The sequence below is a fragment of the Conger conger genome, chromosome 4, assembly GCF_963514075.1.
Source record: "Conger conger chromosome 4, fConCon1.1, whole genome shotgun sequence".
Lineage (NCBI taxonomy): Eukaryota > Metazoa > Chordata > Actinopteri > Anguilliformes > Congridae > Conger > Conger conger.
The window spans coordinates 17,381,108-17,408,465 of NC_083763.1; the positions used below are offsets into that span (position 1 = coordinate 17,381,108).

Consider the following 27,358-nt stretch of genomic DNA (forward strand, 5'->3'; position numbering starts at 1 on the left):
GGTTTCCTTCCACAGTCTGAAGACATGCAGGTTAGGCTGATTGGAGAGTCTAAATTGCCCATAGGTATGAGTGTGTGAGTGAATGGTGTGTGTGCCCTGCGATGGACTGGTGACCTGTCCAGGGTGTATTCCTGCCTTTTGCGCAATGTATGCTGGAATAGGCCCCAGCCCCCCTGCTACCCTGTTCAAGATAAGCGGGTTAGGATAATGAATGAATGAATAGAATTTTTAGGTGAATCAGAGGGTTAATGAGCACAATGTCTGACTCCACAGTAATACTATAATTATCGGATTACTGGATATCGTATTAATGGAACGAAAACCAGTAGTAGCTATATCGTGGATATTGGCACAGCTAGCAGTCGCCGAGTGCCGTTACACCTCATAGCACCCACGATATAGCATACCACAGGTTCGACTTCCATAACGCTTACCACATTTATCTTTCAAAATGTCACAAAAGAAAGTCAAGACAAACTTTAAATGCATGTATTTTTAATGTAAATATATTTCATGGTAAATGTATTATTCCGCTGAACAGTAGTTTATTGGTTGCTAAGTAATGGTATTGCGAACGTTACCAAGCAATAATGTTTCCCCATATCTATTAACGATGCTAACGTTAGCTAACTTCACTAACAATAATGTGTACTGCACTAACGTTATCAAAGCAACGCTATTGCAATAATGTATCCCCACTTCATTAACGTTAGCTAGCTAGCTAGCTAGTTTACTTTACATCAGACGACACTGAAACACAAATCATTTGTCTTTGTTGTAGACCAGCTCCTTCTCCCGTCAACATCCTCCTGTAATTTAGCTTGTCTCCTTCGCCCCAAAACCTGCCTCAAAATAGGCTACACATAGACAAGGATCCAACAGTTTCTCTCGCAACCTTACTAACGTTACCATTGTCTTATCCCCGATTATGGTGCTTGAATGCAATACTGGAATTCGCATTGTCCCTTCCTGGTTCAATATGGGCGGAACAGCATTTCCGAAAGCCCTGAATGAAGAAAACCCACCTAAACCGCCAGTTTGCGAGTAGGCGTGTTTGTTATTCAACTTCAAACCTCATAGTCCGCTTGTGCTTTGGGTATCGGCGCACGATGGACGTAATTTCTGTGCTTTCCTTTTGGGATTTGGTTCACGCCAAATTTTGTTTAATTTTCATTGCAGTGTTTTTGACGCTTACATACATTTTAAAACGCAGGTCTCCGAAAAAGTTACCACCAGGACCATGGTCATTACCATTTATCGGTGACATCCTTCGTATTGATCCAACAAAAATCCATTTTCAGTTGGCAAAGGTAAGTTTTGCTAATGGTTGTCTAAATATATCAAGTCTAGTGGTGCAGTGCTGTGTATGCGCAGGTATACGGCGTACAGTAGCCTATAGGCCTACCCACCTCTGAGGAGAGATAGACTACATCTCAAAGTCCATCGAACTAAAGGAGGCCCGCAGCCAGTGGAATCATGTTATTTTATGGCGAACGTTTTTCATTCTGTATGGATTAATTGCAATACAAATGGCACCCATGTGTAGCCTATAGATCAGTATTGTTCAAAGGACTGCAAAAAAATCTGTATCGCTGTATTTGTTTTCAAGTCTTTCCCTATGTCCGAAATGGCTAACCATTTACGAATTAGTCAATGTCCATGTAGTGCGCGAAATAGTTTACTAAATAAACGGTGAATTCGGACAGCAGACGTTGTCTTCTGCAATCGTCATCTGCAACAGCGTCATCACGTATAGGCTACACGCTGCTGCACATAGCCACAAAACCATTGACAAACATCACGTTACCGTGATGTGTTTTTCATTACATTACATTACATTACGTGGCATTTAGCAGAGGCTCTTATCCAGAGCGACGTACAACAAAGTGCAAATCAACGCAAGAACAAGTGCAAAAGTAGACCTGAGAGGACAGTACAGTTCCGAGTCCTAGTGTAAACATACAGAAATTCAGAACCCTTGAAGAGTACAATCAACAGTTTTCAATAAATAAATAACTGAACATTTTTCCCACAGTTTGCTGAGCAATATGGAGACATTTTTAGTATTCATTTGGGAACAAGGATTGTTGTCCTAAATGGCCTCAAACGATTGAAAGAAGCCTTTATTCAACATGGTGAAAATTTTGTGGATCGGCCCTCATTCCCATTGATTGAAGACATTGTCCATAACAATGGTACTGTAACTGATTATAACTTATTTGGACATACAGTGAGGTTTGTATGTTTTTGGACAGTGGTCCAGCACATTGGATTTGAAATGAAATATCAAATACAGTCCCTCAAAATGTATTGGAACAGCAAGTTCAATTCCTTTGTTTTTGCTATAAGCTGAAGACAACTGAGTTTGAGGTCAAAAGATGAGATGACAGATCCGAAATTCAGCTTTTAATTTCTGGTATGTTTATCTAGATTTGTTGAACAACTAAGAAGATATCACCTTTTGTATCAGACCACCCAATATTTATATGAGGAAAAGTATTGCGGCTGACAGGTGTTTCTTGTTGCCAGGTGTGTCCTGTTGAGATTGATTGGTTAAACGATAAATAGTTCTGAATGTCTGCTCTTGGTTTTAGCCTTGGGTTTTGCCTGTGAAGACTGCATTTGTCATCAACGATAGTAAGAATCGGAAGGCGAGATTACAATTTGCAAAGAAGTTTTATGGACTGATGAGACCAAGATTCACCTCTACTAAAGTTATGGAAAGGCCAAAGTTTGGAGAAAGAAGGGATCTGCTCATGATCCAAAACATAGAAGCTCATCTGTGAAGCACGGTGGAGGCAGTGTCATGGCTTGGCCTTGCATGGCTGCTTCTGGCCCTTGAGCAAGGCCCTTAACCCTGAATTGCTCCAGTCTGCATTGTATTAGGCTAATCAACTGTACATTGCCCTGGATAAGAGCGTCTCAATGGCCAAATGCCATTAATTGAAGGACTTCAATAGGGAGGAAAAATGGAAGGTTTCAGACTGGCCAACTCGATCACCAGGCCTTAACCCAATTGAGCATGCATTTCACCTCCTGAAGAGGAGATTGAAGGGAAAAAACCCTCAAAGCAAACAACAACTGACACAGGTTGCAGTAACAGCCTGGAAAAGCATCGCAAAAGAAGAATGCAACAGTTTGGTTTTGTCAATGGGTTGCAGGCCTGATGCAGTTTTTGCAAGCAAGTGATATTCAACCAAATATTAAGTGTTATTTACTTGCATTTAATTAAATGTCTCTCTGTTGCAATACTTTTGCTCACCTAAAAATGGTTTGGTCTGATACCAAAGGTGCTTTGTTCAAATTAGTTTAGCACATCTAGGTGTAAATACCAGGAAATAAAAGTTGAAATTCTTGTCATGTGTTCATCTTTATCTAAACCCAACATTTATTCAGTGTATTGCAAAAACAAAGGCATTGGCCTTGTTGTTCCAATCCTTTTGGAGGGGACTGTATGTTAAAGTGGGAATTCTTTGGTCATCAAATGTAGAATCCCTTTGCAATTACTGTGTTCTCCAGTGCTCTCTTTCTTCTTAATGATGTTGCAAGCAGTTTATTTTGGTACGCCTATTGTTTAGTCTTTCAGTGTTTCGGACTGCCTTCACGGATCACCCAATATGGATGTAAATACCTTCAAATTAAAGGTGACAGTCTGCAATCATTGTTTCATTTCAAATCTAATGTGCTGTACAGAGCCAAAAGAGCACAGAAATTGTACCGCTGTCCAGATACAAACCTCACTGTTTTTTAGCAGCTATTTTCATGAATTTTGCATGGTGAACTGAATGTAAAATTAATTTCCTGAACATTTAATCAATGTGCAGAATGTGGCAATGTTAGAACAATATTTTATATCATACTCATTAAAGTTTTAATAATGTTCTGCAATAATGTCATTCCTGATGTTCTAGGCAGGATGCAACTGAGTTTTCATGCTCATCTGCTAGCAAGACTTAAGCAAGCTGTGCCATTCCCCAAATTATTAACCTAGTTTTAGTTTTATTCCACTGTTGAATTCCCATAATCGTGCCCAATTCTGCAACATCTCAATGAAAAGTGAGCCGTGAGTAACTGTATTTTTTAATATTGGCACCTGACATGGATCTGAACATGTACAATTCCCTCCCTAATTTGGAATGTCCAACTGACTATTCTGCATTCATGTGCCTCACTGCCAATTTGGGAGAGTGAAGACATCTGTGGTTCTCCACTGAAACAAGTGTTTGCGTCTTTTCACACTGAAGCCTGCAGCCATGTCTTTCTCTAACCCTGTAGTCTATCTGTAAGCAATGATTAATTATGCACAAATCTGCAAGACTCGCCACCTGATCAGTGGTCACTATTGGTCAGAATTCAATTCCTGACTGAGGCTCATTGGACAGAGAACCATTGCTTCTGCTGGGCATGCCAGCCAAATGACAAGCTGAGAGAAAAGCACACGCTCCTCTCTGAAGCCTGTGCTGTGAGACTTTGGAACAGTGCATGTGGGCCAATTGGAAACGCAGACTTCTGAGACCAGTTCACATATCTCATGAAGATACATTTTGAGAAAGGACTATAATGTTTTTATGAGGCTTTGTGTTGTTCTTCTTAGTTCTTAATTTACATTTTCTTGCAATGCCAAGGTTTGGTTATGTCCAATGGGTATGCATGGAAGCAGCAGAGGAGGTTTGCTCTCATGACACTGAAGAATTTTGGATTGGGCAAGAAGAGTCTTGAGTCTTCCATCCAGGTAGAAAGTAAATGGCTGAGTGAAGCCTTCAGGAATGAACAAGGTAAAATATGCAGCAAGTTGGTCTGACCTCATTAATATTAATGATGGGATAATGATCATGATTCATGATCTTGCCACCAGAACCTGAGATTTTCAGTATGGATCCTAGTAAGATTACAGTAATTTTAATTTATTTCTTTGTTTTCTAGGCCAAACATTTGATCCACAGTTTGTTATTAACAATGCTGTCTCAAACGTTATCTGCTGTCTGGTGTTTGGTGATCGATTTGAGTATACGGACCAACAATTTAAAGATCTGCTGGGGTTAATAAATGAAGCCATTTATTTAGAAGGAAGCAGTTGGGCGCAGGTATACCTCTTATTTGCCATTATTTATTTCTTCTATATCAGTAGATGTATTTCTTGTGGCAGCTTATATTACACAGTTTTGATGTGTTTTTTAATGTTAATGCATTATATGTATAATTTAGTCGTAGCCTGTGAGGGTGATGCCGAAGGCTACCTTGCAAACAAAAATAAAAGTTTTACATTGAAAATGCTTCGCTAGTAGCATACCAGGGATTGGAGGTTCAGAAGTAGCCACGTTAGAGAAATAAGTTGCAGTGCAAGGGCAGATCGTGACATTTCAGTGTATTGAGCTACTGACGGCTAAATAATAGTATTTGTCATTGCAAAATTCAAAGTAGACTTAATCAGGTCATACAAATGACCATTTCTGTTGCTTATCATAAGTTATTATTATATCTGAACCCATGTAAGTACACTTTTAGTCTATGAATTCACTTAATTTATTGTGAGAACAGTGTATTTGCATCATTTTCAGTTTCTTTACTTTAGGTATACAACGTATTTCCTTGGATAATGCGTAAGGTACCTGGTCCCCACCAAAAAATATTTGAAAATTGGGATAAGGTGATCTCCTTTGTGAAGTTGAAAATTAAGGAACACAAGAATGATTGGGACCCATCAGCACCCAGAGACTACATTGACTGCTTCCTGGCAGAGATTGAAAAGGTATCGACTGTAATACATTTTCGGCCCTGTTTTTCTTTTTTTCCTATTTGGGAATGCTTAAGGCTAGCTGTTGGCATGTTCCATCATTGCAGCATCTTCCTGAATTTGTTAAAGCTCAGGCTCACATGGGTATTCTCTGAAGTGTGTGCTCTGCAGTCCTTCAATTAAGCTGTGAAACCTTGTGTCAGAGGAGTATGATTCAGGCACGGCTGATGTAGGCAGATTGCATAAGAGTCCCGATATCTACTGAGCAAAGCCCTCTATCCCAGAGTGGCATTGTGGCCCACTGTGTGACCCTAGGCTGTGGTTTGTTGTTACCACTGGCACAGTCAGGATTTGGTTCAGGACCTTAATGTCTGGAATAGAAACCCCTTTCATTTTTTCTCTCCAGATGGGAGGAAAAGTTTTGATCCTCAGATGTCAATGTCAATGTATTTTTCCAGTTGTATGCAAATGTAACAGTTCATTAATTCTGCAGTGGAAAAATGATGTGGATGCGGGGTTCAATGAAGAAAACTTGTGTTTCTGCACTTTGGATTTATTTGTGGCTGGAACTGAGACCACATCCACGACATTGTATTGGGGCCTGTTGTTTATGATCAAATGCCCTGATGTACAAGGTAGGCAACGTTCAAGCTAGGGAATAGTTCAAGCTATTAATTTAAACTTGAATTCTTCTCAGTCAATTATGCTCATTAATACAGTGCTGTCCAAATTTGAACTGTGACAAATTTGTTGTTTTTTTGGTTCAGTACTCCAGCACATTGAATGTGAAATGAAACAATAACTATGAACTTAAAAGTGCAAACTTCTAGTTTTAATTTGAAGGTTTTTACATCCTTATCAGGGGAACAGTGTAGGAACTATCTGTTTTTACAAAATCTGTTTGTAACTGTTCAACAAATCAAGAACATTATCCAGGAAGTAGGCGGACATGTGTCAAAGACGACCATCAAGAGAAGACTATGCCAGAATAACCAGAGGGTTCACCGAAAAATGCAAACCCCTAGGGCCGTGGTCGAGCAACAGGCTAAAATGCAGCGGACTTGCGGTTGCAGTTCGCTGCAGTTGCACACCAGGGACCGGGGTTCGATTCCCGGTCCTGCCAAAAGGCAAGTTTGGCTGGCTCATGTGGAGCAGCATAATTGGCTCGCTGCTCCTGAGGGACTTGGCAGGGTTAGTAGATCACCGCACAATAAAGCACCTTGGGCTCCTTCGAATCACAGTCACGAGCATGAGACAAGACGGCTTGAAGAAAGCGTGTTGCTCTCCTTCGGGCCGCTGAGGGACGGGGTGTGGGCGGTGTATCTAATGCTAGCTCTAAATGAATCAGACTGGGTACAATTGGCTACCAAATTGGGAGAAAAAGGAAAAAAAAATAAAAAAATAAAATGCAAGCCTCTATAATAGAATGGCCAGGTTACAGTATGCAAAAAAACGTATATTAAAAACCTGAGTTCTAGAACAAAGTGTTATGGACATATGTGATGAAAATCAACCTGTACCAGAGTGATGGAAAGAGGAAAGTGTCATGAAAAAAGAACAGCATGTCAAAGCAAGCACATTTTTTTTTTGTTGCCAATTTTCTCTTATTTAGTATTTTGCCTTAGGTAGGAACAACACATGGTCCCAACCTGTTGTACGTGTCATGTAACTTGACATGCCTAGCAGTGTTTGTCAGCACAGCTTGCCTGCCACACCCAACATGGACCAAACTTTCAAACAAGGCTTTGCAGATCAAATATGAATCAAGATTCAGCAACTGCATGGTGTATTTCTTGCCTCAAATGGTGGATTATGTATGAAAAGGGATGCAGGTCGTACATGAGTCCCCCATAATGATTAGTATTTTATTTAAACTTTTTGTATGCTGGAGTACAGAGCGAAAACAGCAAAAATATGTCAATGTCCAAATACTTAGGGACTTCACTGTATGTTCTTAAAAGACATTTAATGAAATTAATATGGAATTGTACCAATCAGTGTATATTAACTGATTGTACCAATCAGTGTAATTATTGCAGTGTATATGTGAAAGATACAGCTGTATTGTCTTGTATTTGTGTTTAGAAAAGGTGCATGCAGAAATAGACCATGTGATTGGCCAGTCGCGCTTGCCCTCCATGACAGACCGACCCAATATGCCCTACACTGATGCTGTGATCCATGAGATTCAGAGGATGGGAAACATTTTACCACTGAATGTAGCCCGTATGGCTGTCAAAGACACGCAAATTGGAGAATACATCATACCAAAGGTACATCATCTATTAGTATACTTTAAGAGTCAGCCATGCCAGTGGATTGGTACAGCATGCTGTTTAGGATATTATCTATTTTGTTGTTTTACACTTTCATCCAAGAAGATATACTCAGAGACCACTTTATTGGGTTATAATATCTAATAAAAAATAAAATAAAATATCTAATCAGCCAATGATAGCAGCAATGCAATGCTTAAATGCATGCAGACTTGGTCAAAAGGTTCAGTTGTTGTACAGAGCAAACATCAGAATGGGGAATGTACTCAAAATGCAGATTGGCAGAGATTGATGTTATAATTAACCTCTTCCTCTAGGGTACAGTGGTGATGGCAACTTTAATGTCTGTGCTCTTTGATGCGAGTGAGTGGGAGACTCCCCAAACCTTTAATCCAGGACATTTCTTGGATGCAAAAGGGAATTTAAGAAGAAGGGACACCTTCATGCCATTTTCAGCTGGTACCATCCTTTCTGTCTTCCAGTTATACCCAGTTACTACTTACCAATTGTACTGTTGCTCATGTAACTTTATTTTGAGAAATGTTCACCTTTGTAGTCATTTTCATATTACTTCATTGTAGATCAATCATCATTTAAATACGAGCATGCAGTTCTGAAATGCATAACCGCATGTATTTTTGGTTTCCTAAGGTAAGAGGGTGTGTCTGGGGGAGCAGCTGGCTCGGATGGAGCTGTTCCTCTTCTTCACGTCTCTCCTCCAGAGATTCACCTTCTCTCCCCCCCCTGGAGTGGAGCCCAGTCTTGAGTACAGAATGGGACTCACTCACAGCCCCAAGCCTTACAAGCTCTGTGCTGTCCCCCGCTGAGCATAAACCCACATAAACAAATTCAAATTTAACAGGAAAATTAAGTTCCATCAAAATGTTGTATTGATAAAACATAACTTCCTTATGAAAACAAATACGGTGATATCTTAAAGACTTTTTATGTATTATTGCATTATATGTGTAACCGCAAGGTAAAGATACTGAATTCCTATTGGAAAGATTCAGCAATTAAGGGATAATAATAGTGCATAATAATGAAAAGAGAAATTACTTCCCATATGTGATAATTTGATAACTTAAATAAATTAAATAAATTGAATTGCTGTTCATTCAAACTGCAAAAGCTTGAATTTGAATAAGAAATACTCCAGCATGGTTTATTACTGTAAACAGTGCCAGAGATGGAGTTTGTTGTTTATGTTTCAAATTGTCGACTTTCACACTCAGGGGCCCCTTTGTTAGGTACAACTAGTACTGTTTGCCTCCAGAACAATACAATTTTTTGTTGAGCAAGGTGTTAACATTCCTAAGGGATTTTGGTCCATGCTGACTCCAAAGTATCACAGCGTTCTTCCATATATTTTCATTAATGCTGAAAACTGTCACTGTCATATTTGTGAAATCAACTTTAGGTGGTTCCTGCATTATGACATGATGCATTGTCTTGTTAAAAGTATCCAATTTAGAAAAGAGAATAGCATATCCTAAATGTATTGCTGTTCATGATGAGATGATCTTCTATTGTCCTTTTATACTTTATTTTATGCTAATTTTGATTTGCTCAAATCACATCCAAACTCCATCATATCATTATGAGTCATTTCATCATGCATTGTGTCAGTAGTATATGAATAATTGTGGTGACATTTAATAAAGAGGCCTTTCCAAATAAAGTTGCTGAAAGTGCTTATATCAGCTTCCTTTTATTTATTTCAAATGATTTTTATCAGTCTGCTATCTGACTGTCAAAGTGTAAAGTCCCACATTGACCTTGACTTTGGCTCAACATGTCTATTTACTCCAATAGCATAATTAACCCTGTAACTGACACAAGCAGTCAGAGATGTCTGGTTTCAAAGGCTGGATTTTAGTCATAGCAGTCAGGCCTTAAAACATAGTGTAAAACTTCATACTATCTTGCATGTTTCATGCATTTTGTGCCCAAGAGTGTAATACACTTTCAGAGGAAAGCCTTGCATTTACATTTCTTGGCACTGTGAAACATTCAAGTTCCATCAAGAATTCCTTTGGAAAAAAGGGAACTTTTCTGAAAGAAAAAACCCCCACAATCATTTAAAACTGTACTCTTCCAAAATAAAATCGTTGATCTGCTTCTAGGTTTTTCAATTTTGTTTGGGAACATAATTACTAGCATAATTATTAGCTAATATTTGCACAGTGGGTTGGTATATTTTAATCTAATTTATGCATGGAAATAATTTTGCCAATACACTAGCCATTAATATTGTTGTGTCCTGGCAACACTGTTCTCACAATAAATGAAGTGAGCCCGTTTATTGCATTACATAAATGTCCAATCTGAAGATGACTCCAGTCATGTAGAGGTATGGCAGGAACACCAATGGGCATTGTACTGTCAGGCAAGGGGACAGGCCGGGTGCTACGAGGGCAGGCTTGATTCAGTCACCACCAGACCATGACTGGTTCAGCTTAACACATCACTACCAATAATGATCCAGAGCCAGAACTGAAAATGCACAAACACAAAACGTGCGTCACGCAACCCTGCAAGAACGTGGGAGCGCGACAAACCGTGATGCATCGTGGGCACTGGGGCAAATGACTGCTCACTGCCCCGCAGAACTGGGTGCTGGCGTATAGCTGACCAAGGGACCGAACAGCTGGGTAGGAACTCCCCTGGGATGCGCAATGGTTGCCCGTAAACAAGTTCTGCAGACGATGCCCCTCCTAAGACTGAGTAGGACCCATCAAACCAAGCATCCCCTTGGAGCGCAGCGTGGAGGGACGCCTTCAATGAGCGATGAAAACGTTCGCACATCCCATTAGCCTGAGGGTGATAAGCTGTGGTCTGATGTAGCGTCACCCCCAACTGGCAGGCGACTGTCACCGACAATGCCGATGAGAATTGAACCCCACGGTCAGAGGATAAGCCGGCCGGGACCCCAAAACGTGAGACCCGCTCAGGCGACCTCAGCTGTGGTGGTAGCTGTCAGCGGCCAATGCATGGTCTTGTCTACAATGGTCAAAAGGCGTGTGTAACCCTGCAACGGAGGCAACGGCCCCACCAGATCCACATTAATGTGGTAAAAACTCCCTTCAGGGATGGCAAACGCGAGGCAGGCACTTGCCCAGTCACAGACATGTTTCTTCAGGCCATGCCACACAAACTTCTCGGAAAGCAGTTTTTGTGAAGCCTTCTGGCCCGGATGGGACAGGTTGTGCAAAGCGTCAAAAACACGCCGCTGCCAAACCTCTGGCCCCACTGGCCTCGCGACCCCGGTGGACTCATCGCAAAGGAGTCCTTCTACAGCTGCAGGCCTGTAGTCGTAGTGCGTAACGCCTGCACCTTGGGGTCAGACACCTGGTCAGCAGCCATCTGAGTGTAATCCACACCTAAGTGGACTGCGCCCACCATAGACCGTGAAAAACAGTCCGCCACCACCGAAATGACGGACAGCTAAATACAAGCTGAAGAGCTTGCGATCAAATGTGCTGTATTTGTGTTCAGCGGGGCAGAGCTAGCGGCTAAAAAAGGTAAGTGGTTGCCAATCCCCTTCCACCAGCTGTTCGTGCACCCCGCCGACCGCAAAATCTGATGCATTTGTGGTTATCGAGATTGGAGCGTCAGGCTATAGGTGCGCGAAAAGTGTAGCATTTGCTAACGCGTGCTTAGTGTTCATGAACGCCTGTGTCATCTCGTCCGACCAGACCACCACCTGTTTGGCTGTGGCCCCTTTAAGGGCAGCGTACAGGGGCAGCATGAGCTGAGCGCCTCTGGGAATGAAGCGATGGTAGAAATTAACCATGCCCAAAAATTCCTGCAAAGTCTTGACCGTGACCGGCCGCGAGAATCTCTGAATCACCTCGAGCTTGGAAGGGAGAGGCACCACGCCTTCCCTGGGGACACGATGGCCAAGGAAATCCACCAAGGGGAACCCCGAATTGGCACTTGATAATTAGCCCATGTTCGCTAAGGCGAGCAAAAAGGGTCCAAAGATGAGTCTGGTGCTCATCTCTGGAGGCGCTGCCGATCTGGATGTCATCCAGGTAGACATACAGGAAGGGCATGTCACATCCTAAGAAATTCGAACAGCCCAAACGGGGTTATTACAGCGGTTTTAGGGATGTCTTGTGGTTGAACAGGAACCTGATGATAACCCCTGACCAAACCGAAAAAATCACCTTCCCAGCTAATTGGGCTGAGAAGTCCTGAATCTGAGTTATGGGGTAACAGTCAGGGGTAGTAGTGTCATTCACCGAAAGGGTGCGATCCCCGCCTGGTTTCAGAACCATGTGGAGAGGTGAAGCCCAAGAACTATTGGACCTACGGACAATCCCCAGGCGTTCCATGGAGTCAAAATCCACTTCAGCCACAATTAAGGTTCACAATTAATAAAGACAGGAGTAGAGCTGAAATAAGACAGATAAAGGTGCAATGTGCCTGCTTTGAGCAAAACTAGGGGGTGGAAATATAGGTTGAGAGACGTATAGACAAAGACGGACTAGGTTAACCCCAATACAGCTCAGCTGGATATAGCATGGCTATGTCCTAGTTGCTAGAAACTTTTTCCTAACATTATATATAACTTGCTATCCTACCTGCATGGTTTCACCGCCATAGGGCGAAATGATTGCAATGGGCAACTGCTACTGGGAACAGGGTAGCAGTTCAGCGATTATTTTTCCAAAAGAGGCCGTTCAGTTTAGGTAGTTTTGCTCCTGGTCCTTTTTATCAATTCTTTTCTGCTACCCACTTTCGTACTTCAAGGGCATTTTCACACTAGGCAGCAAAATGGCACTCAATATTTTACACACTAGACTAGCTCATTTTCAGGACAGTTCACATTGGAAAACAGCAAACATATTTCCCAGCAGCACTCTTGGCATATCAGAAAATAACACCAACACCAAATGAATTAGCCTGCCACAAGTTATTTCATTGAATAGTTTACACATTATAGCCATTTCTTCTGTAAAATAGACATGGTATACATTTAGCATGATCACGTATTGTACAAAGAAATAATGTAATTGTAATAACCATGACCAAGACTGAGACAGGTGCGTGGGGGGTTGGACCCAAAATGCACAACTCAGACAAGAGGTGAAATAAAGTCCCGTCAGGGCTTTATTCAGGGAATGTCCAGTGAGCGTAGTCAAAAAACAAGCAATGTTCATACACGTAAAATGCAGCCAAAACCAAAGTACAGTACCGAGGGAGAAGGCAGTCTCGTAAATCGGTACACCATGCAAAAAGTACAGGAACCAGGAAAGCTGTCAGCGGGGCAGAAGTACAGGCAGACGGTAGGCAGCCTCAGGGTCGATGACGGAGCAAGAGTCAAGACCGAAGTCCACTCCGCGGGGCGAAAGCACAAAGACAACAGGCAAAATCATGGTACAGGCAGGCAATGGTCAACAAAACAGAAGTCTTGGGTCGTAACAGGTAGCCAATGGCTTGACAAACCCGCTAAAGCATGGCTTGACAAACAGGAGGCACCAATTTCACAAAGACATGACATGGAACTGAGCTATATATGCAGGTGTAGACAGGTGTAGACAATTAGTTTGAGAGCAGCATGAGAATGGAAATCAGGTGTGGAGGATTGACAAGTTAACGAGATAGATTAGTAATCATTAGTAATAAACCTATCCTGCCCTAGCGTTAGTAAATTAGTAAATTACATGCACAAGTAACGTAAGGTGACAAGAACACATGGTTAATGTTATTATTGCCCAATCCTGATCTAAAGTTAGTAGATTAGTAAGAAGACAAGGTAAGTAAGACAACAATTAGGGAAGCGTGAGTGACAGAAAGGGAGAGAGAGAAAAAGCATGAATGCAAGGTTTGCAGAAAGACACGAAAAAGTGTATGCTAATCAATGAACAGAACAACATGAAATAACATACATCGTGACATAACAAGTTTGCAAAATATGACATGAATAAACTACATAACGTGGCAAGACCAGACTAATAATTAATAACTAAAAATGAAACGTAACATCCATCCCTCCATCCATTATCTGAACCCGCTTATCCTGATCAGGGTCGCAGGGGGGCTGGAGCCTATCCCAGCATACATTGGGTGAAAGGCAGGAATACACCCTGGACAGGTCGCCAGTCTATCGCAGGGCACACACACCATTCACTCACACACTCATACACTCATACCTACGGGAAATTTAGACTCTCCAATCTGCATGTCTTTGGACTGTGGGAGGAAACCAGAGTACCCAGAGGAAACCCACACAGACACGGGGAGAACATGCAAACTCCACACAGAGAGGCCCCGGCCAACGGGGATTCAAACCCAGGACCTCCTTGCTGTGAGGCGGCAGTGCTACCCACTGCACCATCCGTGCCGCCTCGAAATGTAACGTAACATGACATGAAAATTAAATGTAACACGAAATAAAGCATAACAACATGGCGAGACTAGACTAACATAATACCTGACATGACAATAACGTAACTAAGACAATGACTAAACATGAAACATGACAAAGACGAGTGTGCTTATTTAAGGGTATGTAAACACACACCACTATTAAAGGACGTGTAGTCATGTTATCTTCCGGTGAGTGGTTAAAATATAAAGACCGGACGTACTGATATGTAGAGACCACCCCCCCCAAAAAAAAAAAAAAAAACCCCAAAAAAACACTAAGGGCCCAGGTGCAACTGCACCCGCTGCACCGCCGATATGACTGCCACAACTCCATGAGAAATGTGCGCTTCTCAATATGGGCGGAGCACAACGTATGAAAGCCCTGCGTGAAGAAAACACCAGCTTATGAGCAAGCTTTCCCACTGGCATGCGTCATATACTGATGAAGTAGTCCGTTTATGCTTTGTTTAAGCTTAAGACATGATGGCCGCATTTTCGATGCTCTCTTTTTTGGAGTTGGTTCACGGCAAGTTTTGTTTAATTTTTCTTGCTCTGTTTTTGACTCTTACCTACGTTTTAAAACAGAAATCTCCGAAAAAGTTCCCTCCGGGACCAAGGTCATTGCCATTTATCGGTGATCTCCTTCGTATTGACTCTACAAAAATCCATTTACATTTGGCAAAGGTGAGTTTTGCTAATGATTATGTCCAGCCCAGCGGGCGAGCGGAAACGAAAAAGTGCGGTACGAAATACAAACCGAAAATAATGCTAAATAACGTATTAATATTTAATCTTTCTATATTTCGATGTGTGCCTGCGATGTCTCTCCCCGACATTCCCCTGGTGCTTTCCTGCCAGTCAAACTATTTGAATTCGGTATTCAACAGTTATATAGCGCGCATGACTGTGGTCACGCCATCAGCACTTCAACGTTGGTCAACGTTGGTCGAACTACGAGCATCTTCATTGCGTTTTACGGTAAATCGTGCGTTGAAAAACATCTGAAAACTACAACACGCACGTTCAATTCTCCATTTCGTTATTTTGTTTGTCTTTAAACATTTAATAATAAAAAATAATACAGTGGAATACTCCAAAACGGACATTCTGGTTAATGTATGGCGATTTTTACAGGACTCGAACTTTTTTCCACATTCCACTATATTCATGAAGACCACCTTCGCAGGTATCCGTGCCATCGATTCCGTGCGTTTTTACAGTGAGTATTTAGAATTATGGGATAGCAAACTCAATATTCAATACATGGCAGTGATGGCACAATTTAAAAATCCATGACAAATTCTTGAAGATCACTAACCCAGGTACGACTTTGATTATGTGCATTTTTATTATAGGAATTGAAAATCACACTGCTTTCAAGAAAGACCACTCACATCTTAAAGAGGACCAAGCCAAGTACACATGGCATTGGTGAGCTAACTTGGGTGTTTAGAATTATGGAAAAGCAAACTTCTAAATATTCACGATTCAATTCAATACATGCGACAATTTAAAAATCCATTAAACTGACTGTCCCTGTGCAGTCAAAATTATTTTAAAATGCTTATATTATATCCAAAGCCGTGACTAAATTCTCAATTAGGCCTTCATATAAAGTTAGTAATATCGAAAGGTTACAAAGTTGTGCAATACCTAGACATTTCACCCCTAATTAATTGCACAATTATGATCAAAAGAGGATGGTGTTTGCAAAGACAATGGTGTGCCAACTGTCAATCAAGATCAATATAAGGTTTGTTTGTTTCTGTTTTTAGTTTAGGTTTTACTTTAGGTTTAATGCTAGATGACGTTCTGCTATTAATCGAATCAAGCCAACAAGCTTGATCGTTACCGTTAACCTCATCTCGTCAATTTACTTGCTGTCTGGCTATCGATAATTTTTGTAATGTAGCAATGAGCTGTAGGCTACTATCTTGTGTAAATACAGCTAACATTATTTGGCGACTGTAACGTTACTTTATTCTATATACTGTTATAACATTACTTCAACTAAAAGTTATTTGATAACGTAGATTATCCTATAACGTTAAGGTCCTAAATTGTAGGCCAACGGTATATGATTGTATTACTATTATGTTACAGCTAACGTAATCAAATCAAGCCAACAGATCACGTTAAACTCATCTCCCCAATTTAATTGATTACTGGCTATCGCTAATGTTATCTGCTAATGAGATGAGCTGTTCTTACCGTTAGCTATTTGTCCATCTTGTCTAGCTAGCTAATGAGTTTACTTTATTCTCAAGACTGTCTAAAATAGATATAGGTGGGTTTTCTTGCTAAACGCCAATCAAGCAAGCAGAGGTGTCAACACATCTACCTACCTATCTATCTATACATAGTTTACATACATACATGCGTAGGCGACGTACGTACAAATAGAGTTAACGTAATCAACCGTGTTCCGGCCACTAAGTTAGCTCACCATGTTCCGAACAGTGCAATAATTTCATGACGAATAATTAAACATATTTACTTCCAGATCAGCTTTGGTAAACTCTTTCCGTTTACATAAAAACTTTGTACGAGTCCCATTCGCGATCCATTTCAACATACAGTGACATGGTAAGAGTGCTCCAATTGTGGTGGGGAAAATGTCCCTAAAGAGAGACAGGCTTATATGGCGGTGTTTGGACCATGGTTAGTTAACGCGGTTTTCCTAATACAGGGACGTCGTGCAGTTACAGTCCCCTCCTAAAGTATTGGAAGTAGGGTTGCCACATTTGATTTGTGGAAAACCGGAACATTTTACGCGGGGCGTTAAACCATATTTGCGAATATACTATGTTAACAGTTCCCTATTGCCTCTCTTACCTCCATTTGTCCTGACGTAGATGCACTCTGTGGCAACCAGAGGGGGAATCAGGGAGATGTGCATATAATTTAGAGTGAGACACAAGACCGTTGCAGTTTTAAGCTCTCAAGGGTTATTCACAAAAAGGAGGCTCGAACAAACAAACAAACAAACAAACAAACAAAAAACAGGTTCTTCCCCTCTTCTGAGAGTATTAAGGCACCTATGCGCAGTCACCAGCCCCACGGGGTTCCTCGTCGGATTGTGTCGGCTGCTGTCCCTTTCTACATTAAATACAGATTTAAAAATACAGATGAAAACATGGTTAGTTCTCTCACCTGGATGCACTGCTTGACCCCGATGCAGCACTCACTCTGGACTCTAGGTCTGCTGCTGTCCCTTTCTACATTAAAACCTTTTTTTGTCATAAAGGTTGCAAAGGGTATAGTTTTGCGTTTGCTTGACACAACACTCTGGTGCTTGTTTGTTTTTGCATGATTTTCCAGTGCTGCTTTCCCTTCATATTTAATTGAGATCTTGGCTGGACACAAAATACATGTGGCGGAGAACGGGTCTCCTTGGGTTGGCCTTATCCATTCAGAAAAGTGCTCTCTTTTTGCCCAGTCTGAGTTGTACGTTGTATATCGTTTGTGTGTGTGTGTGTGTGTGTGTGTGTGTGTGTGTGTGTGCTGCTGGTTGCTTGTCTGATTTTGTTCTTTCGTCCTCCTCGTCCGTCTCTCAGACCATAAAACCGACAAAATAAATCAAAAATAAATCAGAAGTATTAGGCGTTTACCTCTAGGCTAGTAGCTAGCTGAACTTCCCACGGTGGGGTCGTTGAAGGGAATGCACGCGCCAGACTGACTGCCCGTGCAGCAGTTGCTAGGTGATAAGGTAAACTTTCGTATTTCTGCTACCAATTAAAAATAAATATAGGCATATTGCCAATCGTCGCCGTGTTTTACTAATTTTTACCTGTTTATAGACAAGGGATTGGATGTCTAAACGTAAAGAGGAAAACACAGAATAGCAGTAGAAGAATCCGGTTTTATTTGGAACTCATTTAGAAGTGCAAGAAACCGGGACAATTCGTGTCCCGGGAAAGAATAGTCATTTTCCGGGGCAGTCGCTCAAAAAGAGAACAATCCCGGGAAAACGTGTGGCAACGCTAATTGGAACCAAGGCCAATTCCTTGTAAATTGTAGGGATTGTAAAGCCCTTCAAAATGGTAATTGTATTTAAAAATGCTACTTTTCAGAAATCTATAAAAATAAATTAAAATTGAACTGTATAATGGAAAAACCTCTATAATCTTGAAGAAGACCATTCCAGGTATACAGGCCATCGACAATGGGAATTTCTACTATAGAAATGTGGAATTATGGGACAGCAAATTCCTCCAAAATACATGGCACTATTTAACCCTACTATTATGTTAAGAGTTTATGACCGCTTTTATAATAAAAAATAACTGAAGAACAAATCAAAATGTATAATTGAAGGGTATAGCCTAATTATTTTAAAGAATAGAGAGTGGGCTAACTGCTCTTCAATACTATAGGCCTATCATGTTCATAGATTTTACAAATAAAAATGGCAATTTGCAGCATAATGTGGCAAATGTAGTAGTGATAATAATAATAATAATAATAATAATAATAATAATAATAATAATAATAATTATTATTATTATTATAGTAGCAGTAGAAAGTTAACACCTGATTGGTCATATGACTTCATCATTGAACCTTCAATAGGAAACTGACATGAGGACATGGTATGCAAATATTCAACTTGAATGGTTAAATGATTGAAAAGTTATAGGCATTTAAACTTTTTTGCTTCTTAGAATCTGACAAAGCGTTCACACTAGCTGTTTTAGTAAAAATGGCTACCCTCACAAACAAAATAATGAAATGTAGTGGCCATAATTATTGTTTTGAAAAATCAAGGTCTTTTGAGAGTTTCAGGCTCCAGAAATTCTGAGGTTACCTTTAATATGAGTGTATATACATCCTCATTGGGGGATCTGCTAGTGCATCCTTTTTTAGTCCCCCCATTTCAGGGAGCCAAAACATTTGGGAAAAATGGCTTCACATGTGTCTTATTAATCAAGTGTGTTCAATTGCTTCATTGGTACAAGTATAAGAGAGCTTTGATATAATTTACCATTTACCTTCTACTGTAGTCTTGATTCTACATTTTTGATTGTCATTGGAGTCTCTTATTGGTGTTTGTCAACATGACGGTCATCAAGAGTTCTGCCAATGAAAGTCAAGGAAGCCATTATTAGAATATGAAATAAAAGGTTACCAAAATAAACTGGAATATCAATGTTTCATACCATTTCTGTGATATTATATTAGTACAGATTGGTTAATGTTTCATGGAAGTAATTCAATAAAGAACATTGGTTTGAATTTGAAGCAACGGAATTTATGATCTGTGTCATTTTCCAGTTGTAAATGTGATTTCAGAAAAAATAAATAACTGAAAATGATTTCCCCCTAGTTTGCAGAGCAATACGGTGGCATTTATAGTATTCATTTGGGAACAAGGATTGTTGTCCTACATGACCTCAAATATGTCAAAGAGGCCTTGATTCAAAAGGGGGAAAATTTTGTGGATCGACCCCGAATCCCATTGTTTGAAGACCTCAACCCTAACCATTACGGTACAGTAATTTATCTGTTTCTCTTATTTTGAGACATTTAAGCAGCAATTTTCTTGAATTCTTTGATATGCTGAACTGAATGCAAAAACATTATTTTTTCAGTGTAATAATCATTTCATTGTTCTGTAATATAATTCTTGGCATTCTTGGCATCCCAAACAGGATAACTGTTGCTTGTTTTATGTTTATCTGCTAGCATGGGCACTGCACTTTTCCACAATTTTTCAGCCTCCTTTTTTATTTTTGATTGCTGAATCACAGTCATAATGTTGCAACATTTGAATATGTTGACAACGCATAGGAATGGCTTGCATATTTATTTGCAGAATGGGTTGCTCTTCTAACAAAGATTCTTCCATGTGGTCCCCAAGGGGTTCATTATCGGACCATTATTTTCCGTTGGTAATTATTATTTATTGTTGCATTGTTTACTATTAAACTTTCATTTATTTTCCTATGAGACAAGCACATGCTCTTCTCTGAAGTCTGTGTTGTGAGCTATTTCTTCCTTACTCTGAGCAGACATGTGAGAACAGTTTTGGGCAAGGGTTGTGTTTCCTAGGTGTTATTTTCCTGTTCTTTCACGTTCATAAAGTTCATATACGTTTTCTTGTAAAGGTGTGGTTTTCTCCAATGGCTATGCATGGAAGCAGCAGAGGAGGTTTGCTCTCATGACATTGAAGAACTTTGGATTGGGCAAGAAGAGTCTTGAGCCTTCCATTCAGGCAGAAAGTAAATGGCTGAGTGAAGCCTTTGGGAATGAACAAGGTAAAATATGCAGGGAGATGGTCTGAGCTGATGTTGTGAATCCTGGACGAATAACTGACTCACTGATCTCACCAGCAGAAGCTGAGAAATTCAGTTTGGATCATAGTAAGCTCAATTATTTTCTGTTTATTCATTTGTTTCTTGTATTTGTGGTTCTAGGCAGGCCATTTGATCCTCAGTTTGTTATGAACAATGCCGTCTCAAACGTTACCTGTTGTCTTGTGTTTGGTGATCGTTTTGAGTACACTGACAGACAATTTCAAGACCTACTGAAACGAATTAATGAAGCCGTCTATTTAGAAGGAAGCATTTGGGCACAGGTACAGTATACTTCTTATTTTGCATCTCATATTTCACCAGATATATTTGTTGTGGCAGCACTTATACAGTAGTGGTAGCAGCAGTATACCCAAGCTTATTTCAGTTAAGTTTAACTTTGAAGATGCTTGCCTAGTATCCTACGCAGGATGGGGGGCACAGAAGTAACCAATTTAGATAAATCAATTGCAGGAGGAGGGCAGGGAAAATTAACAGAGTTTATAACTAGTGTTGTTGTAAGCTCGCGGCCAGAAACCCAAACGCAGACAAAAAACGTCTTTATAGAGTCCGAGGGTCAAAGCCAGGTAATCAGATAGACACAGTGCCAAATCAAGAAGCAGAAGGGAAGTCACAAAAACAGTCCACAGGTCAAAATCCAGGAGATCAGAGGTACAGAGGAGTAGGCACAGGGAGAGTTGTAAACAAAGCGAGGATCAAAAACCAAAAATCTCAGGCAACCAAAACTGAAGGGAATAATCAAAACTCGATGTCAGGTAAAAGGGTGTCTCAGGAATCTCAAAAATTAGAGGCTTACACAAAATCGTCTCTGAATTTATGATCAATGTTCTGACAAATGTGAAGACTCAGACTGGGGCTTATATACACAGAGGAAAGAGAGAACCTAGGTGGAACGAAGACTCACATGTAATACAAATGGTTCCAGATTAGGGAGTACACAATTGGGAAAGCAGTGATAGTTAGAGAACAGGCGCGAACACTAAGCAGAATTAAGGCAGACAAGCAGAGATAGAACAGGGAGGTGGAGCTACAGAGCAGTGCAGAAATAGGGAGAATGTTAATATGTTAGTTACATGATTAAACTATAAATACCAAAAAAATAGTGAATGTTAGTTGGACAAACATTAGTGTGTTAATATAATTAGTACTGTACAAATTCTATGTTAGGCGGGATTAGTAGATTAGTGTTATCTACAAACATGAATGGAGATAAAGCGGGAAGCAAGTAAAGCGAAACTGAGAAGGAATCGTGGGAAACCGGAAAATTCTGAATAGTGAATCATGCAGACAGGGTAGTGACTCGGGCTCAGAACTGCGTAAAGATACAGACATCACGGGAAGATGAGTGCAATGAAAAGTGAATGTAAACGGAAACCAGACATGAATATGAAAAATAATAAAGTTACAAAAACACAGAATAAACTAACAGACAGAAAACAGGATATTACAGTTGTGATACCTGCTATCCTGCCATGTTTAGGATTTATTGACCCAGCTGTTTTGGATTTCGCTTGACTAAGTTGAGATACTTATGTGATATAAGCCACTGGTGTATTATTGTTATTATTGTGTCTGAACCCACTTCAGTCCATTTATTGTTCCTGATATTGCTTGATTTATTGCGTGGAAAATATCTTTGAGTTCAGTTTCTTTACTTTAGCTATACAACGCATTTCCTTGGATAATGCGTAAGGTACCTGGTCCCCACCGAAAAATATTTGAACATTGGGATAAGGTGATCTCCTTTGTGAAGTTGAAAATTAAGGAGCACAGGAATGATTTGGACCCATCAGCACCCAGAGACTACATTGACTGCTTCCTGGCAGAGATGGAAAAGGTATCAAATGTAACCATTCAGCTCTGTTTTTCTCTATTGCATATCCTCTGAAGTCTTTGCTGCCAGTTGACTCTATTTTTTGTGTTATGCAGTCCATCAGCTGTGAAACGTTGTGTCAGAGGAATATTATTCATGCACTGCTGATGTAGGCAGATTACATAAGAATCCCGATTCCTACTGGGCAAAGCCCTCCGTCCCAGAGTGGCATTGTGGCCCACTGAGTGGCCCTAGGCTGTGGTTTGTTGTTGGGATTCCCAACCACTGGCACGGTCAGAATTTGGTTCAGTATGGTAAAAACGTACTGTCTAACAGAATCCCCTTTCGATTATGCACTTCAGATAGACAAATGATTCAGACTCACTAACTCAGTGACCACTTTATTAGGTATTTATTAGACTTTTTAAAAACGTATTGGTCTTCTGATGCTGTTGCCCATCCACTTAAAGGTTGTACGTGTTGTGTGTTCAGAGATGCTGTTCTGCATAGTACTGTTATAATGGTTATCTGAGTTAATGTCACCTTTCTGTCAGCTTGAAGCAGTCTGGATATTCTCTTCTGAACTCTCGCATTAACACTCTAGAGACGTGCGTGAAAATCCCAGGAGATCAGCAGTCTGAGATACTGAAATCACCCTGTCTGGCACAAGCAATCATTCTACGGTCAAAGTCACTTAGATCACATTTCTTCCCCATCGTGATGAACAACAACTGTGCACTGAGTTGCTGGATCATTAGATATTTGCTTTGAATAGCTGGTGTACAGGTCTACGTAATAAAGTGGTCACTGAGTATCATTTCCAGGTTTACTTCAATGCAGATCCAACCATTTTTATATATTCTTCCAGTGGAAGACTGATGTGGATGCGGGTTTCAATGAAGAAAACTTGTGTTTCTGCACTTTTGAATTGTTTGTGGCTGGAACTGAGACCACATCAACAACGCTGAATTGGGGCCTGTTGTTCATGATCAAGTATCCTGATGTACAAGGTGGGGAGCTCACCATACCATAAACCAAACCTTTGAGAACTCACAAAATCCATTAGTATAAGCTATTTATTGTACTGAATTGTATATTGTATATTTTTACAATATACAATTGTATATTGTACATTGTATATTTTAGCTCAACTGTAAGACTAAAAATAAATGATATTCATAAAACATTTAAGATAACATTTATTAAAACTATTATGCAACAATATTACATACACCAGTCAGTTTAATTATAGCAATGTCACACAATCACTAGTACATGTGACAGTAGGAGCTGTATTGTTTTTTATATTTCTGTTTAGAGAAGGTCCAGGCAGAAATAGACCATGTGATTGGCCAGTCGCGCATGCCCTCCATGGCAGACCGACCCAATATGCCCTACACTGATGCTGTGATCCATGAGATTCAGAGGATGGGAAACATTTTACCCCTGAATTTAGCCCGTATGGCTGTCAAAGACACACAAATAGGAGAATACATTATACCAAAGGTACATCGTCTATTAGTATACTTTAAGAGTCAGCCATACTCGAGGGATTGTTAAAGCATGCTGCTGTTTAGGATATTATCTATTTTATTGTTTGACTTTCATCCAAGAATCATAACAACACTGACAAGGGGGATGCATAGCATCCAGTCTCATAGAGGAATATACTCAAAAGGCAGATCAGCAGGGATTGATTTTGTGATTGATCTTTTGCTCAAGGGTACAATGGTGCTGGGAACTTTATCATCTGCACTCTTTGATGAAAGTGAGTGGGAGACTCCCCAAACCTTTAATCCAGGACATTTCCTGGATGCAGAAGGGAACTTCAGAAGAAGGGATGCCTTCATGCCATTTTCAGCTGGTACCATCCTTTCTGCCATCCAATTATACCCAGTTACTACTTACCAATTGTACTTTCTTGCTGTTGCTCATGTAACTTTCTTTTTTACAAATGTTCACCTTTGTAGTCATGAATGCATTTTCATATTACTTAATTGTAGATCAATCATCATTTAAATACGAGAATGCAGTTCTGAAATGCATAACCGCATGTATTTTTGGTTTCCTAAGGTAAGAGGGTGTGTCTGGGGGAGCAGCTGGCTCGGATGGAACTGTTCCTCTTCTTCACGTCTCTCCTCCAGAGATTCACCTTCTCTCCCCCCCCTGGAGTGGAGCCCAGTCTTGAGTACAGAATGGGATTCACCCACTGCCCCAAGCCTTACAAGCTCTGTGCTGTCCCCCGCTGAGCACAGGTCTGTAAAACCCCACACAAACAAATTTAGAATAACAGGAAAAGTTGCATTAAGATATCATATTATCAAACATAACAAATTATACTGTACAGGTTTTGCATAATCTTTTTTATTACACTGAACAAATTACTTAAACCACAGCATAAATGTAGATAATTCTTATTGGGAAAATTGCTTCAACTTTAATGGATTGTTTAAACTCAATTCCATTAAAAACTTAATTCAAAATCAGAATAATCTTTCCTCGCAATTGTATGCATATCATACAGTATTGAATAACACCTTTAGGAGATGACAAAATCGATGTCTGGCATTCTCATAGATTACATCATTATTCTCAAATAGAAAATAAAAGCTAAATAAAAAAAAACCCCAGAAAGTTGCATTTGCTCCGACCTTCACCCAAAGTACATTTCTGTAGATCTATGTATAATAATATGTATAGAGAACATGTTTTGTTTTCTATACATTGGAAATATGTGGTCATGTTTGCCTTCTCTTAAATCTTATGTTATATAACTGTGGTTGTGGATGGACATATATAGAAACAGATTTTGTATTGTATCCTTATATTAATGCATGCATTTAGTGATGTCTATAGTAATTTCTGTGTACACTTAAACCAAAAAATGTACTAAATGTATGTGATTTTTGTACAAGAGAATCTCATACAGACCACTGCATAAATATCATCGATTCCTCTGTTTCTGTTTATTTTAGGATACTCCACAAAGCAAAAGAAGCAACAGGGATCATAAAGTACTGCAGTAGGAACCCTTTGGGATTTAGAAAATGTACAGAAAATTCCCCCCAGGGAATGCATGAAGAGTCATGGGCCTGTTTTAATTACTTGGGATCTTATATGTACATGTTCCTGTAAATTGTGGTCCTGTTTGAACCAAGTGGCCAAAATCAGGCTTCTTCTTGGTCTACGTCTATGGTTTGAACAGATCAAAACAGGCATTGCAGTATCAAAGTTTCATTTTATTGGAAACTTTCCAACTTACCATCTAATTGGTTGAATATCTAACACTTTCTGGTCATTTTCTGGCCAGACCCAACTTTGGCATTGTATAATTTTTGAACAAATGATCTATTAAACTTAAACAAGATGTTTACTACTATTTTAAGTTTTGTGAATTAACCTTCTCTTAGAAATGATTAAAACTGGCCAAAAACTCATTTTTTTGTAAATAAGTAGACCTATTATACCTTTTCACCCACATTTTGATCAGAAATTTTCCACTTTCCTACTACTTGGTTGAATATGCAACACTTTTTTGTAATTGTGTGGTCGGACCCAACTTTGGCACTTTGGTATAATTTCTGAATAAATTTGACTTTTAAATAGATTTTTTTTCCTTGTGGCTATTCTTAACCAAAATATCTACTAGTCTTTGGAAGGCATACATAAAGTGGTGCTGAATAGCAAGTTATCAAATATTGAAAAGATTTTCCAAGTAACATGTTTTAGTATTTTTTATTATGTTTTAGTTTTTAGTATTTTTAATATTTCTGAGCAGTATTATGAAAATTGTGTCAGAGTATACATTTTTTCAAAGGACACTCCAAATTCAACACCCCAATTTCTACTTGCGAGTGATTCTTTGGCCATTTACACAGAGGACATTTACACAACTTTGGGTGTGTGCCCTAAGGTGGTTTCTCTACTCAATAAATCACAAAAAATAATGAACAAACATTACCACCCCCGATACTCTGCCAATGTTCAATTGGTGACTTTGCAATATGCAGTACCCTCCATAACATTTGGGACCAAAACATTTTTTTTTTTTCTTCTTGATTTTGGCTCAATACTTCACTTCTGTACTCTAAACACACACACATACACACACACAGATAATGCCTTCAGACAATGATTGTGAAGAAACAAATGTCCAAATGTCATAATTCATTTTAAAGGACTTAGAAAAATGGCCTCCCATAGACCTTTATTATGCATTATATACTATACATTTTGATCCGGTAAGTATTCACTCACACACTCATACCCACAGGCAATTTAGACGCTCCAATCAGCCTAACCTGCATGTCTTTGGACTGTGGGAAGAAACCAGGATTTGAACCCAGGACCTCCTTGCTACCCACTGCACCATCCATGCTGCCCCCAAAGACCATTTTGATCCGATAAGTATTGAAAATGATAACGAACCCAAAGGTAATGAAGACGAAACTTCTGAGACGTATATATCCTCCAAACCAGGCATAAATATTGGAGTCCTGATGGCAATATCTAGAAATCTCAGCTTGCCATGGACCTTATTCTGCGAGCTGATAGATGACCAAGATAATTTATTAATAATTTATTTGACATGAGATGTGTTTGAGTTATGTCTCCCCTTCTCCCCAAAACCTGCCACAAAATAGGCTACGCATAGAAAAGTATCCAACCGTTTCTCTCGCATGCTTGGCAACTACCATTGTCTTATCCCCGATTATGGGGCTTGCAATACTGGAATTCGCATTGTCCTTTCCTGTGTACTGGTTCAATATGGGCGGAACAGCATTTCTGAAAGCCCTGTATAACGAAAACACACCTTCACCCGCCAGGTTGCGAGGAGGCGTGT

The 27,358-nt window shown here is 39.9% G+C and overlaps 2 protein-coding genes across 4 annotated transcripts; both read left to right on the forward strand.

Annotated features, from left to right (window-relative positions):
- Nucleotides 1-796: 796 nt before the first annotated feature.
- Nucleotides 797-9,708, forward strand: LOC133126361 (cytochrome P450 2J1-like). The gene is made up of 10 exons (XM_061238527.1): nucleotides 797-1,044; nucleotides 1,214-1,310; nucleotides 2,036-2,195; nucleotides 4,626-4,775; nucleotides 4,924-5,084; nucleotides 5,573-5,749; nucleotides 6,228-6,369; nucleotides 7,820-8,007; nucleotides 8,328-8,469; nucleotides 8,662-9,708. Exons 1-10 carry the CDS (start codon nucleotides 929-931, stop codon nucleotides 8,835-8,837), a joined length of 1,509 nt encoding a protein of 502 aa, XP_061094511.1. The 5' UTR covers nucleotides 797-928; the 3' UTR covers nucleotides 8,838-9,708.
- Nucleotides 9,709-14,703: 4,995 nt separating this feature from the next.
- Nucleotides 14,704-26,025, forward strand: LOC133126360 (cytochrome P450 2J1-like). Of its 3 annotated transcripts, XM_061238524.1 has the most exons (10): nucleotides 14,704-15,072; nucleotides 19,715-19,877; nucleotides 20,496-20,645; nucleotides 20,724-20,965; nucleotides 22,363-22,539; nucleotides 23,384-23,525; nucleotides 23,834-24,021; nucleotides 24,238-24,379; nucleotides 24,589-24,770; nucleotides 25,491-26,025. In XM_061238524.1, the coding sequence occupies exons 1-9, from the start codon at nucleotides 14,869-14,871 to the stop codon at nucleotides 24,762-24,764; spliced, it is 1,584 nt and encodes a 527-aa protein (XP_061094508.1). In that variant the 5' UTR covers nucleotides 14,704-14,868; the 3' UTR covers nucleotides 24,765-24,770; nucleotides 25,491-26,025. The 3 variants fall into 3 exon arrangements, with proteins under 3 accessions (XP_061094508.1, XP_061094507.1, XP_061094509.1); XM_061238523.1 differs by lacking the exon at nucleotides 25,491-26,025 and having other exon boundaries at nucleotides 24,589-25,104; XM_061238525.1 differs by lacking the exon at nucleotides 25,491-26,025 and having other exon boundaries at nucleotides 20,805-20,965; nucleotides 24,589-25,101.
- Nucleotides 26,026-27,358: the final 1,333 nt, after the last annotated feature.

Excerpts from the sequence above, each read along its gene's own strand:
- LOC133126360 (XM_061238524.1), top strand. The coding sequence starts at position 14,869 with ATGATGGCCGCATTTTCGATGCTCTCTTTTTTGGAGTTGGTTCACGGC. Across the intron at positions 20,966-22,362 it reads AAGGAAGCATTTGGGCACAG|CTATACAACGCATTTCCTTG; the intron begins GTACAGTATACT and ends TCTTTACTTTAG. Across the intron at positions 24,022-24,237 it reads GAGAATACATTATACCAAAG|GGTACAATGGTGCTGGGAAC; the intron begins GTACATCGTCTA and ends CTTTTGCTCAAG.
- LOC133126361 (XM_061238527.1), top strand. The coding sequence starts at position 929 with ATGGTGCTTGAATGCAATACTGGAATTCGCATTGTCCCTTCCTGGTTC. Across the intron at positions 6,370-7,819 it reads CAAATGCCCTGATGTACAAG|AAAAGGTGCATGCAGAAATA; the intron begins GTAGGCAACGTT and ends ATTTGTGTTTAG. Across the intron at positions 8,008-8,327 it reads GAGAATACATCATACCAAAG|GGTACAGTGGTGATGGCAAC; the intron begins GTACATCATCTA and ends CTCTTCCTCTAG.